General features: G+C 41.7%; 1 protein-coding gene across 1 annotated transcript in view; it reads right to left on the bottom strand.

Annotated features, from left to right (window-relative positions):
- The window catches only part of PRKCH (protein kinase C eta), a 217,048-nt gene that overhangs the window by 13,612 nt on the left and 189,587 nt on the right, over positions 1-13,849 (bottom strand). Inside the window, exons 11-12 of the mRNA XM_081049156.1 lie at positions 6,116-6,254; positions 5,236-5,424 (exon numbers count right to left, since the gene is read on the bottom strand). Of these exons, the coding sequence (XP_080905282.1) occupies positions 5,236-5,424; positions 6,116-6,254 (328 nt within the window). The remainder of the gene's footprint in view (positions 1-5,235; positions 5,425-6,115; positions 6,255-13,849) is intronic.

Genomic DNA, 13,849 nt, shown 5'->3' with positions numbered 1-13,849 from the left:
TGAGTCAGCACTGAGTCTCGTGAACTCTCACAGGAGATGATTCAGCACAAAGGAAAACTCAGCTCAGAGAGGCCATCACCATCCTAAGCTCTGTGGACTCATGAGTACTTTCACAACTCTTTCTGGAGCTAGAAGTGGGTAAAACTCAGTGCAACCACAGAAGCTCTAAGAGAACTATATATTTTCTTCCATCATGATTATTAGTATTTTGGGATGATTTAGTGCCAGTTTAGGAAACTGGGTAGCCAATAGAAAACATATACTTATTCCAAAATCAAGTAAAAAACCATGAATTAAATCATCTTTACGGTCAGCAATCTGGAAAGCCTATCTGTCCTTTACACGATGTGTGCTCATCTTCATAAATCTTTTCTATGTTAACTTTTGTGGATGTTGTGAGCTTTTATAATCTATTCTCTGAGAGTGAGGGGGTGGGACTGTTTGCTTTCAGAACATGCACATGTGAGCACTTAACATATGCATTTTAAGGGAAGATGACAAATGAGAGACAAAGGGCAAGCAAGAAAAAACATCTTCCCATTTATTTCTGAGTACATACTATGGTTATTTTTAGTTGTAAGGATCACTGGTTAATGATTTGGGAATTTTTTTTCAAGTAGAAGTCCAGGGCTAAAAATGGTGCGTGTGTTCCAACTTTTCCTCCTCCCACAGATTCTGTGTTCCATGGGGAGTGTTCTCACAAGCAAGTGCCAGCCCTCTATCCATGTCTATATTAAATATTTGGACATTCATACACAAATAACTCAAAAGTCCTCAATCTTGGTGGTAAAGGTGATAATGGGAAGGGCCAGAGTATGAAAGTAATATTGGGTTAGGAGTCATGGTGGGTAAGTTGGTGCCCATCCTGTTCAAGCACTCACTCTCTGTGGAATGCTGGACAAGAACACCCCTCATCCCCAATTCAGAGGACTCCCTGACACTATTATACCATACAAAGCCCTGAGGTATTTAACATCTATAACTCTATGGTATGTTACTATAAATAGGTATCTAGTTTCTACAGATATGGAATAAGAATAATACTTTCCATTTAAAAAGGAATTCAGATAGCATTTTCTTTTGAAGGCACAAAAACGGGGGCCAAATAAAATACCCAGCAGACACTAATTCTAGGAACAGTCATTACTCATGTTCCAAAGAAAGGACCATCAGGAAATTTCAGGAAGCTAAGTAGTAATGACCTGCCATGCTAAAGTCGTGATGAGAGCAGATGTGAAGGGCTGGCTCGGAGATCTTGGCCCTTTTTGCCTCTGTGGTGGGAAACGCAGACCCAGCTCAACAGAAAATAAAAAGTTGCACAGGGTTGCAAGAGCAGCAGCTTGGGGCAGAGTGCACCACGGAGGGTTATCTCTTTCTTTGTTCCTTCCATTTATTGGTTAAACATCCTTCTTTGCAGTACACTTAGGTACTCAATTTAGGGGTTGAGGGACACTTCTTGAGAAGGTATGGAGACTGTTCACAGAGTTAAAGAATAAGTGTGCTAAAACCAGTGCTTCATTTTAACTGTAGCGTTAAAATAACCAGGGTGATATAGACTCCCAGTCCAGGACCTTGAGATGCTTATGGGGAATCAAAAGATGTAGCTGGATCCATATTTTCTTTGTATGTTTATACATTATTAAACCATCTTGCTTCATTCATGAAGGCTGAGTTCACTTCTTCTACACAGTTCAGAATATATGTATGTATACATATGCATACTCGTATACTATATACAAACACAGGTATGTATATATACACACTTTGAAGTGACATACGAATTCATATGTTGATGGAAAATTTCCATAATTGTAAGTTTTAAAAAGATATTATGTAAGTATGTACCCATCACCCAGCCTGGAAAATTACTGACACATGCCCAATCTTGTTTAATCTGTTCCTCTCTGCCACCCTGAACTATTTTGGAAAAAACTCACGTATTTCATCTGCAAATATTTCAGTCTGTTTGATCCACAATATCTCTTTATACAATATCCCGAGTGATCTTTTAAATATGGAAGAAGGATTCTGTCACTCATGCTTGCTTGAAATCCTTCAATGACTTATCTTGGCATTTCAGATAAAGATTAGACTCCTTTATAGCACCTCCCATGTCCTTCATCCCCCATCACCCCAAACTGCTGCTGGTTACACGCCAGCCACATGCCACAAAGTTACTCAAATGGTTACTCTCAAGGTCTTTGCATACTTGTAAGCCTAACTTCTCTGCAGCCTGTGTTCTTAGCTTACATGTCATCTCCTCACAATGGCCTCCCTTGAAGGCCTAGATTGGTCTGCCTGTTATTCTCAAAGCACCTATTTTTGTGTATCAAATTGTAAATATATATGTAGTTATTTAATTTCTTTTTCAAACAACTGTCTTCCCACGCCAACTGGACTGTGAATTCCCTGAGGGCAGGGATGACGTCTGTCTTGCTCATCTCTGCACCCACAGCACCTTGCAGAGCACCTTAACACAGCAGACCTATGGCTGCTATGCATTGATATGTCTGTTAAATGAATAGGTGGATCAATATCTACTTGGCTATTTCTATTCAATATCTACCTGGCTTAGATAGAAAGCTCCTGGAACGACAGAAATACAGTTTTCTTTAGAATAATCTAACACAGTCTTATGAGCAATTAAGCACTAATAATCTTGAGATCGGTGGCTTGTTCAAGGATAGGATGAAGATGAGGAGACCTCTCAGGATGTTGTGAAATTACTAGTCCTAACTTAATACTATCACTTACTCCTGTATGGTGCAGGCCGCTTTGGAACTGCTTTCATGTGCACTGCCTCATCTGCAGTCAGTACTACAGGAGTTCTCATCACTTGTAGGTGAAGAATGGAAAGCAGTGGCGGAAGTAGACTCTCAGACTAATGTGTATTCTTTCCCGTCTGCCTCATGACACTGGTTCACTCCTCTAGGCCTCAGCTTCATCTACCAACCAGGGATGTGGACAAAATGTTTTAAGGATCTGTCACCTCTGCAAGTCTGTGTTTGTGCTTCTAATAATCACCAAGCTCTATGAAATTAACGGTAAAGGCAAGTGATTACAATCCCACATTTAGTAAGCATGACCTGACAGTTTTTCAGACTATGCAAGACACCATCCAGTGGAGTTGACATTAGAAAGTCTTGAAGTCACCCAGTTCCCAGGATTATAGATGGTCCTGGGAAAAAGCCTGAAGTCTGTATTTTTTAAAAAGCAGTATACCTTATCTTGATATGGAATTGAACAACAAAATGGAAGCTTGTTCAGAGTCCGTAAGAATGTCTCCATTTACTTAACTCCCAGCACAGATACAGTCTGCAAATCCTCAGTTATGTGGCCTAGGATCATTTGTTCCTACCTAGCTAGCTCTACTCAAAAGTTACTGCAGCCATCAGTTCTGGGTAAATCACACTGTGGAGAACCACTGGCCTATTTCACCACAAGTAGGACTAGCAGACACACTGCAGATTTAGATGTTTATACAACCTGAAGTCATTCCTTCCTAACCTTCTCACGGAATCCTCTTCCATCACCACCCCTGAAACACTGGTATGTCCCAGGCCCGTTGCTTTCATTCCTACAAGACTGTAAGCAACAACACAAGAGGCCATGTCTTTTCATCTTTGCATTCCTAGCACTTAGCACAGGGCAAGCAAACGGAAGGCATCTGACAAGTATTTGCCAAATCAAAATGAACATGGATTCTAATTTACCAATATATCAGTTTCTCCTTCCAGGGTCACAGACTCATCTCAGGTCAAGAGAATAATAAGTTATGATATTAAGGCATTATTCAAATGCACAATCTTTAAATAACACTATAACATTATCATAAACATATCTTACTTTATGGAAAGTTAAATAAGTGACAGATTCATGCTATATCGGTAGGAAGTACACAGCATCCTAGCAGCTTCCTCCAGTGGCTAATTTTTCTGGTACAATAGGAAAGAATCACATCAGAGGGTAATTTGGGTACTAAACATGTGGGGCTGTAAGGTTAAAAGATACTCATTAATGGGAAATAGAAGAAAAATGGGGAATGGCCAGCTTTAGTCTAGCCCAGAACCCTGGACTGGGAATGAGGAAAATCTGGATTCAGATCCTAGGGTTTTGTTTTTTTTAATTGCTAAAGGACAAATGTATGATTCCACTTATATGAGGTACCTAAAATAGTCAAATTCATAGAGACCAAAAGCACAATGGTGGTTGCCAGGGGAAGGGCAGGGGCTAGTGTGAGTTTAAGGAGTATGGAGTTTTGGTTTTGGAAGACGAAAAATGTTCTGGAAATGGATAGTGGTGATGGTTGTACAACCTTGTGTATATACTTAATACCACTGAAGCATACATTTAAAAATCGTTAAGATGCTAAATTTTATGTCAGGATTGGAGTTCCCACGTGAGGAAAAGCAGCTGTTCCACAGGCCTCTTACTGAAATTCTCAGTACCATTAATACCTTTTAGAATGAACCAGCTATTTGAAGACCTGACCTTGGATTCATCTTTACTCCCCTGTGCACATAGGAGGTGATAATACATGATTTCTGAACCCAACTAATGTGGTTACAGAACTGACCCAAATTACATATGCGTTCTTATTTTCAAAATAAAGGCATCAAATCCATGTTTCTTCCTCACTTCAAAATTAAGCTTCCAGCATCGTACCTCAAATGCATGCAGAAAAGACTTTTTCAACATATATTATTACCTCACTGCACCTGAATCCTGAGCCTGGAACCTGGCTTGCATGAGGATAACATGGAAGCAAAAGAGATCTCCAGAGGTTTGGAAAACCTTTCGCAACAACCAGCGTTAAGGGAAAGGTCACTTCATCCTGTTCCTTGGACGCTGCCGATAGAAACAACATGAATAACGCAACACACTGGAAAGGCGCTCAGGTGACCCAACACTCTGGAGTGTCCTGAGTGAAAGTGGCGCATCACTTCACCTATACTAAAGTGACAAGTGCTAGAAGTACTTGATATTTGGCAAGCCAATGCTATCAACTGCTATGGCAGTTGGCTCAGAAATAACTATTGCATAAGAGAGGAAAACAGCCCGAGAGAACTCTTGTTCTTTGGTTCTACAGATTAAAAACCACATATTTCAGAGCGGGTAGCTTACTGGTGGGAGATACTTAAAAACAAAACAAAACCCCAAATCCGATACACATGAAGCACGTATAGCAAGCTGGTTTGCAGTAGGTGGAAAGCTGGCTGGGTAAGCCACACTTACAGATTTTAGGATCCCTGTGGCATCTTCATGGAGCCAGGTAGGGTAGACCACTTCATCGTTCAGTATGGCCTCAAAGAGGTCATCTTCGTTCTCGGCCTCGAAGGGCGCATGCCCGCAGAGCATCTCATAGAGCAACACGCCCATTGCCCACCAATCCACTGCAGGTCCGTAGAGCATTTCCTGGAGGATCTGTGCAAAGAGGGCAATGTCAGACACGCTTTGTGTGTCTACTTAACAAACGTGTCCTGCATGACGAGGGAAGATGATGGATTAAGAAGTACCAAAGTAAAAAAAAAAAAAGGAATTTCCTGTGCTGGCACACATGTTTCATTCCATCTCTAGAGAGTGGCCTGTTTTCCCTGTGGTCAGCTCAGAGGCCTTCTCATCCAGGTAATAAAACATTTATGGCTGGCTTAGGCCAAGGTAAGGGCATGTGCAGATCCAAAACAAAGAGGTTTTAGAACTACATATATGTAAGAGGAAGAGGAGATTGGGCTCACTCACTTGTATGGGAAAGATTCAAGAGCTTTTCTCTACCTTTGCTAAATGGGGCTGGGATCAAAGTACTGAGTAGAGACAAGGAAGAAAATAAATTGCTGTGAGTGGAGCACATTTTGTTCTCATTCAAAGCTAAAGCCTAAAGCAACTGCACAGTTCCCCCCCCCCCCAAAAAAAAAAAAAAGACTCAAATTCTTATTTAGAGGAACTGAGGATATTTTTAGCCATCATTCAGCCAATGAGCCATGAAGGAGTCTGGAGGTGTCAGCTTTCGAGGCCGCCCACAAAGCTGTATATTGCACATATGAGCGGCCTGTAGCATGTCTGATCAGGGTTACTGCAGGGCTCAGATGTCCAAAGCCGCTCAAACAGTTGCACTGACCTCTGGAGCAATATAGTCGGGCGTGCCACAGAAAGTTGCCGTGGTGACTCCGTTACAGATACCCTCCTTGCACATTCCGAAATCTGCCAGTTTACAGTGACCCTCATGGTCCAACAGTACATTGTCCAGTTTCAGGTCTCTGAAAGAAATAAGGAGCAGCATGAGGTAGGGCAGCCGGGTTCCAAACCATCCACCTGGATGGGCTGGTTCACGGGATGGGTGATCAGACCAGAGCGGTCATGTGCACCCTTCAAAAGGAACAAACTTCTTTGGGTTATCTAGATTAAAAAAGTTAGATCAAGTCTCAAACTTTGCCACATGGTTCCTAGATGACGGCTAGCCACATGTAAAAAGTAAGCCACCTTTTAGAAATGGAGACAGAATGTGACTTTTCCAGGCTTCCCACTTACCTCGTACCCATAAGACATCCACCCACCCTATCCTCCACTCCATTACCTATCACTTAGTGACCATTCATGGAGCAAGTGGGCACTGTGTGCCAGGGACTGTGATAGGCATCAAAACGTGTTCAATATACATACATACATTTATTTGTGTGTGTGTGTGTATGTTTGTGTGTAAGAGAGGGGGAGAAGGGGAGGAAGACAGACATTGAGACAACCAACTGTTATATAGTACAAGTGGGCAAGTGGTATAATGAAAGTATGAACCAAATACTAATTCCAAGTATTAATTCCTTCCAGTGGGAGGAGAGAGGGACAGTTCCACGGTAGAGGTAGAAACTGAGCTGGATCTTACAACTTGAGTCAGAGTTTTCTAGACAGGGAAGGGGTATAAGAAGGTCAGCATGGGCAGATGAATGGGGCTGGGGTAGGGAGGCAGGCCTGGAGGTGTCATGTGCAGGAGAGATCAGGGGTGGTGTTGTGAGGCTGGAGAGACAGCCAAGGAATAATGGAGCTATTAAATGACAGAAAAGTTAGGTCCAAATTGTGAAGGGCCCTGAATGCTATGGTAAGGAATTTTGATATTTAAATATTAGGCAAAAGGGATGCATGAAGTGTGTAATAGGTTCCCAGCAGAACAGGAAAGATCAACTAGAGACAACTGAAACAGTTCAGAAGAGATGTTAAGACCTGACCCAGGACAGTGACGAATGGAATGGAAAGTGAGGGGTCAGTTGGCAGCGCTTTGGTGAGAACACAATCATTAACAGGGCCTGATGACCACCGGGAGGTGGAGGGGGAGAGGAAGCAGAAATGATGACTCGTGTTTCCCAGATTCCGTGCATCAGTGGGGATGTTAGTAAGCGGAAAAAGGAAAAACAGGAGTAAGGAAAGGGTTTGTTTGGTTGTACCCCAGGCACACAGAAGCCTCCCTAGTGGATTTGGTGAGTCCAGAACAAAGGCATCTTCTACCTTTCCCCCACTTGTAGGAGCAGAATCCACTTGAGGAAGTGAATTTCCAGCAGCAGAACTGTTTGGTAAAGGGCCTCAATGTACACAGAGCATGGTCACATACTGATAAAACTAAATAAAAGGTGGTACTGTCCTAAAACACTCCCTCCCAACCTGGCTTCTAGCACCATGCATACCCAGATACCGTTACAGAGGGAGGTCGGTCACCATGGCAGGTGGGAAAAGAACCCTTCACACCAACAATTGCCAGGCTCAGCTTGGAGGGTATGAGAGCAGCAGCCTGGACTACTGGGTGACAACCTTTATGCTTTGCTTTTCTAAGGACCGATGTGCTCAGAGGCAAACTACATGGGCTTATCAGTGTGGAGGCGGTTGCACAGCCAGCAGGAGATGCTAGGTGATTTCCCTGATCTGGAGATTTGTAGTCAATGCCAGCAGGTGAGTTTGTCATGGCCGGGGCCTCCTGGGGCTATGCTGCTGGGAATGAAGTTGTCCCCTCACTGGGCACCTACACAAGGGCTACAGCTGACTGCTCCCATCCACAGTGGGCACTCATGGTTCTGCCCTCGTCTCCCTGCTGTTGGCCTGCTTGGCCCAAGGGGAAAGGCTGGTCTCTGTCCAGCCTGGGATCATGTTTCAGCTGGGAGGAGATAGGTGATGACAGAACTGGCACTCTGCTTTCCACACTGTGCCCTGTGAGTAGATACAGGCTGACCATGCAGGTCTAACAGAAAGAGGTCACTGTTAAGACACCTGGGAATGAAAACAAAGTCCTGTTTTCCAGGATTCCCTGATAAATGAGGTTAAAGCAGCAGTTTTCTTGGCACAGATCAATGGGAACACAGACCAGAGCTCCTTTCTGCTTCTGTGCTCCTGGCAGCTGTCTCCCTGGGTGTGAGGGGTATAAGGTGAAGGTATGCCAGGTACCTGTGTGCCCAGCTGCAGCAAAGCCAGCCTGCTCTACCTCCAAACCGAACCCGGCCTCAGCCCCCAAATCAGTGTCGCGCACCCTTCTCCACACAGAATCCTGCTTCCCGTACCAGTGATGGTTTTCAGTGGGATGTGATCTGTGGAAACTGTTTCCTTCCCCCACATCCCTCCTCACCCCATACACACAATACAAGCGAGACTTATTTAACCCACAAGAAGGTAGAATCATAAGAGCCCGGGGTTGGGGTGAGGGAGGCCCCTTCCAGTGGTCCCTGCAGAAGTGGTTTCAGGCTCCAGGCTCCATTAGCGCCTGGTTGTCTGGCTCCTCTGGGACCGAGGGTACACATGAGACGCGGTTGGCCAATGCTAGAGATTATAGTCTGTGGCCCCAGGAGAGAGTGAGGCCGTAGGGGATCTGAAGCTGGGGTTGGCTCTCCCAGCACCACGTTCTAGCTCAGCGGTCCAGGCCCGCATGGACCTGTGCCCAGAGCACTCTCTCACATTGCCAAACAAGGTTACTGAGCTTCTGAATTCTCCTGAAGCCGTTATGCCTGCTAAGAGGTCACAGAGGATATTCTTGGGTAACAGAAACAAGTGCTAACAGACACTCACAATGCCTTGAAGAGCTGACCTGTGATTGCTCAAGAGAGCTTCTGACTAACATTCCAGGTAAGAGGTTTGATTGCTTATTACTCAGCTGCTGTCATGGGTAGCAGAAATTGTTCAGGGAGAGAAAAGTGCTTTGCAATCAGTTTTGTCAGTCGCCCACCACAATGCTCCCTGCAAAGAGAAGTCTGCATAGCCTCACTGCTCAGGAGACAGAACTGAGCAGCACAGGGAATGCAGCTCATCCCGGGCAGAAGATGCCCGAGGGCACAGGGGCAGGAGATACACCTCAACCCTGACTTTTCTGTCTAATTTTAGGCATTGTCAGAACTGTCTAATTTTAGGCATTCTCAGCCCCAAGGGAAATGCCATTGCTGGCTTTACACAGGGTGTGATCTAATAAGACATAACCCTCAAATTGGGATTCCAAGGTTTCATTAAAAACATGATACAATCCCAGGCTGTCAGTCCTGTCCTCAGCCCACATATGTCACACCTTCACTGTGAGGTGTGTCCTGATGTCCCCACATAGTCAACTTTGCCCCTAGACTGCCCGGTTCATATCTCTATGACAGCATACCCTGCATTGTATTCCAGAAGGCTCTGTCTGTGCACTTGTCTTCCCACTTAGTTGGGGCTAAGCCTTACTCTTCCCTGGCTCCTGCTTAGTCCAGTCAGAAGGTGCTGACCAAAAAGAGAAACAGAAGCATTTCAGTGAGCTGCCCTGGCCAACTCAGAGCCTGTCTCGTTTTTAGAAGAAGGAAAGAAGTTCCATAAACCTCACTTAGACTCTTGTTCCAAAGTAATTAAACGTATAGAAAGACATACACTTTGCCTCTTAGAGATGGATTCCTGAGGGAAAACAAGAACCTTGAAATATAAGTTCAATTCTTTGCTTTAGTGAAGTTGGAGAAGGGAAACTGCTTTAGATGAGGCAATTAGAAAGCAAAGAGGACCCAAGCATACTTTCGCCTGGCTTGCATCCATATCGAGAGGGTTAGTCAAACAGATCCAAAGGTTACAGAGCCATTTATGGCCATGGTCAGCGTCCACTCTAAGGATAAGTCGTTGTCTTCATTAAAAATAAAACAAAACAAAAAAGCAAGAGAAGTCACCTTATGACTGCAGCCAAACTTAACAAGGCTCCACAGCGAAGATTACAAGTTTATACAGAGCAGAGGCTCAGATCCCAAAATGCCAAATACACAATTACAGGCTCATCATTCATTACCTCATTGAGCACCAGTATTTAATAGCTATGTCTTTTGTCATGCAAGCACACAAGAGTAGAAAGAGTTATTTTATCTTCCCTGTGGCCTGAAAGGTTCATTGTTGTTACTGGGTAATCAGGGTTACTTAAAATGCCCACAGTGGTTTCAGAGACTATTCCCAAGTGGCTGAAGACAAAGGAAATTCAGAAATTCTATTTATTTTGTTTCCACCTAGAGCTATTCCAAGAGTCATAAAATAGAATGACATGAGTCTTACTGCCCAGATCACTGGAATCAGTGACTCTTCCAAAAGAAATAAAGGAAGCTAAGTTGAGAGCTGGCTCCTTGAACAAGAATAAATCTAAGAGGCTATTCAGTAACGATTTCCAATGCATTTTTAAAAACTTTTTATAATGGAAAAGATCAAATATATACAAAAGTATAGGGAATAATATAAGAACTACCATAGTGATTCTAGAGCCTTAGCAGTGGTCAATACATGCCTAATCTTGTTTCATCTATACATTTACTCCCTTCCTGAGCCATCTTTTTTTCAGATTTTGAAGCAAATCCAAACTATAAAATCATATCATCTGTAAATATTTCCATATCTGAATCTAAAAGATAATTCTTTAATGAAGTATAACGTTGATATCAGTTATAAAAGATACAGTCAATATACTATTTTTGTCTGCTCATTTGTGTGAATGTGTGTGCATGTGTGTGTGTGTCCAGAGAACCTGAAAAAAAGCTTCTGTGGATAATAAGAATAATAGTGTTATCAGTAACTAACATATAATTAACGTTCACCAAATGTTAAGTCCTTTCATGTTAAGTATTATTTTATCCTCAAACCAACCCTATGAAGTAGGATCTACAAGTATGCCAACATCATTTAGTCAGTCAGGCGTAAATCCAGGATTTAAACTCAGTTCTGCTCACCTCTCTCCAAGACCTGGGCTCATAACCCACAACAGCAGGCACTCTCTTTCATGTAGTGGTATTGTGTCGCTGGCTAATCCTCCTAGTAGATTGTTTCCTAAGACGACTTCACCAATTAAAACAAGAACCATCTGAGAATCAATAATTATCGGGAGATAGAACTATGACAAAGGGACATTTTTGTGGATATCACTATGAAATGCATAATCAAAATTCTGCAAAAAAAAAAGTTTCTTTTGCTTTAGCTTTTAGCTTGTGCATGGAGAATAAATTCAATGGATTTCATGTAATCCTTGAAGGAACAGGAGTAGGGGAGTGCACAGCAAATCTCTCTCTAGTGGTCATGTATGCAGAAGAACATTTTCTGTCCTCTTCTAAGGAGGAGAGCTTGGCATGTGAGCAAATGTTAAGAGGTGACATTTGCTAAGGCAGTGAATTTGAATTATAATCCTAATTTCAAAACAAAACCATTTAGGGCTGGCTTGTGTTTTGAATGTCTGGATTTATAGAAACTTAAAATCTTTTCAAAGCAGTCTGTATTAAATTGGTAAAAGAATTTTAAAAAGTCACCGAAATAACAAAAGCCTAAAATTTGGTTCTATCACAAGTTAGTTAGTCGTACCCTTTATGTATTACCTAACGCAAGATATTCATCCATTCACCCAACCAATAAATCTCTGAGCATCATCCATGAGCCAGGCAATATGCAAGGGGCTCAGAATCAGAATACTGATGGAGACAGAAGAGAGCAGGAGCCTGATACCCAGGGGCAGTGAGGATTTTAGTCTTTAGCCCAAGAGGAAAGAGGGACCATTGAAAAGTCTTACACAAGAGAGAGATTGTGCTAATTTCTGATTTTACAATGAACCTTCAACTACAACATGGATAACAGATCAGAAATGAGATAAGACATGAAGAGACCAGTTGAGAAGCTACTGGACTGGCCAGAAGTGATGGTGGCCTGGATCAGGGTGGGACAGAAAGGTAAAGGAGAGCTGGATAGATCAAGAACTATTATGGGACAAAAGTAATGGGATTTAGCAATGAAAGGATACAAAGGGTAAAGGGAAGAAGGTATGATGAACATGGTCTGGCTCACAGAATTTATTTTGGACATATTTTTTAGACCTCCAAGTGGAAATGTTTAAAAGCCAGCTGAATATACATGGCCAGAACTCAGAGGAAAGGCTGAGCTGGAGATATAAATTTAAGAGTCATTAGCTGGGTGTGGTAGAGTTCACCTGGGGGGAGAGAGTAGAATGAGAAGAGAGCCTGGAAATGAGTCTTGGGAAGAGTATAGTAAGGATAAGATTCCTAGTCTTTTTCACACCAAGACCATGGACACTAGTGATAAATTGTGCCCAGAGTGGAGAGCATAGCTGAGTGCCTTGGGATGCAGGGCCCAACTCTTTTGCCTCCACGTGGGCCACCTATAGTCTCAGTAAGGCTTAAAGAATTAGAAAGTGTTAATCTTTTACATTCAAAATCATCTGGTGGATTCTTTCCAGGTTAACTCTCAATGTTCACCATATGATGTGATGCTCTTGTAAGGGTCAAATATTTTATTTTACAAAGATGCTTGTTGCTGCATCACACATAACAGCAAAATTTGAAAACAAGCTAAACTATTTATTAATAGGGGAATGGTTAAATAAATTATGGTATATCCATGACAGAATTTTACGAAAGCTGTTAAAATTTCCCTACACTTTAGGGAAATGTTTATGATAGAATATTAATCTTTTGAAAATTATTTCTTTTCTGATTATAAAAGTTGTATTTTCATTATTTAAAGCTCAATCGTTCCTGAGGAAATGATGACAAGTTCATAGTCCTCCAATCTTTCTTCTCAATGCTATACTAACATGGTATTACGAAGTAAACTGCTTTTCTAACTTAAACACTTTGGATTTATTTCTACATCCTATAGATCTGCCGTCATGCTCTGTAATGGCTACATAAAATTTCATTATAAAGGTATACCATAACTCAGGTTGTTTCTAATTGTTTGCAATTTCAAACAATAGAGTAATAACATTATTTGCACATTTGTAGGAGTGTTAATTTAGAAAAAAATTTTAGAAGTGGAAATGCTGTGTCAAAGGGTATAAAAGTTTAAAATTTAAATAGATGTTGAGTAACTGCCCTCCAAGAAGCCTGTACCAATTTGTACTCCCACCAACAGTGTACGAGAGTGTCTACTTGGCTTCTATATTCACTTTAGATATAATCATCCTTACTCATATGTCCTTGCCAGTCTGCTAAGGACAAATGATCTCATTGTTTCAACTTCATTTCTTGATTATTGAGTTTAAAGCACTTCTTGATTATTAATGAAAATACAACAAATATATTTTAATGGCCATTTGTACTTCTTCTGTCTATTGCCTATTCACATATTTCACCCATTTCAAAATTTGAGTTATCCTTTTGATTACTTTTAAGAAACTCATGTTATGGATAATACTAATTTATTATATTGCTTCAGAATATTATTGCCTAGTTTGTTTTTAAGTTTTGTTTATGGTAAAACTTTCATACTTTCATATAGTCAAACATATCAATCTTTTATTTATAGCTGCTGGGTTTCATGACTTATTTATAGGCTGATACAATTCTAAGTGAAAAACTGGGATATAAAATTATATTTTCAATATTCTCTTAATTAT

This window comes from Rhinolophus hipposideros (assembly GCF_964194185.1).
Source record: "Rhinolophus hipposideros genome assembly, chromosome: 5".
In the NCBI taxonomy this organism is placed as follows: Eukaryota; Metazoa; Chordata; class Mammalia; order Chiroptera; family Rhinolophidae; genus Rhinolophus; species Rhinolophus hipposideros.
The sequence above is the reverse complement of the archived record's forward strand: the minus strand, read 5'-3'. Positions and strand labels throughout refer to the sequence as shown.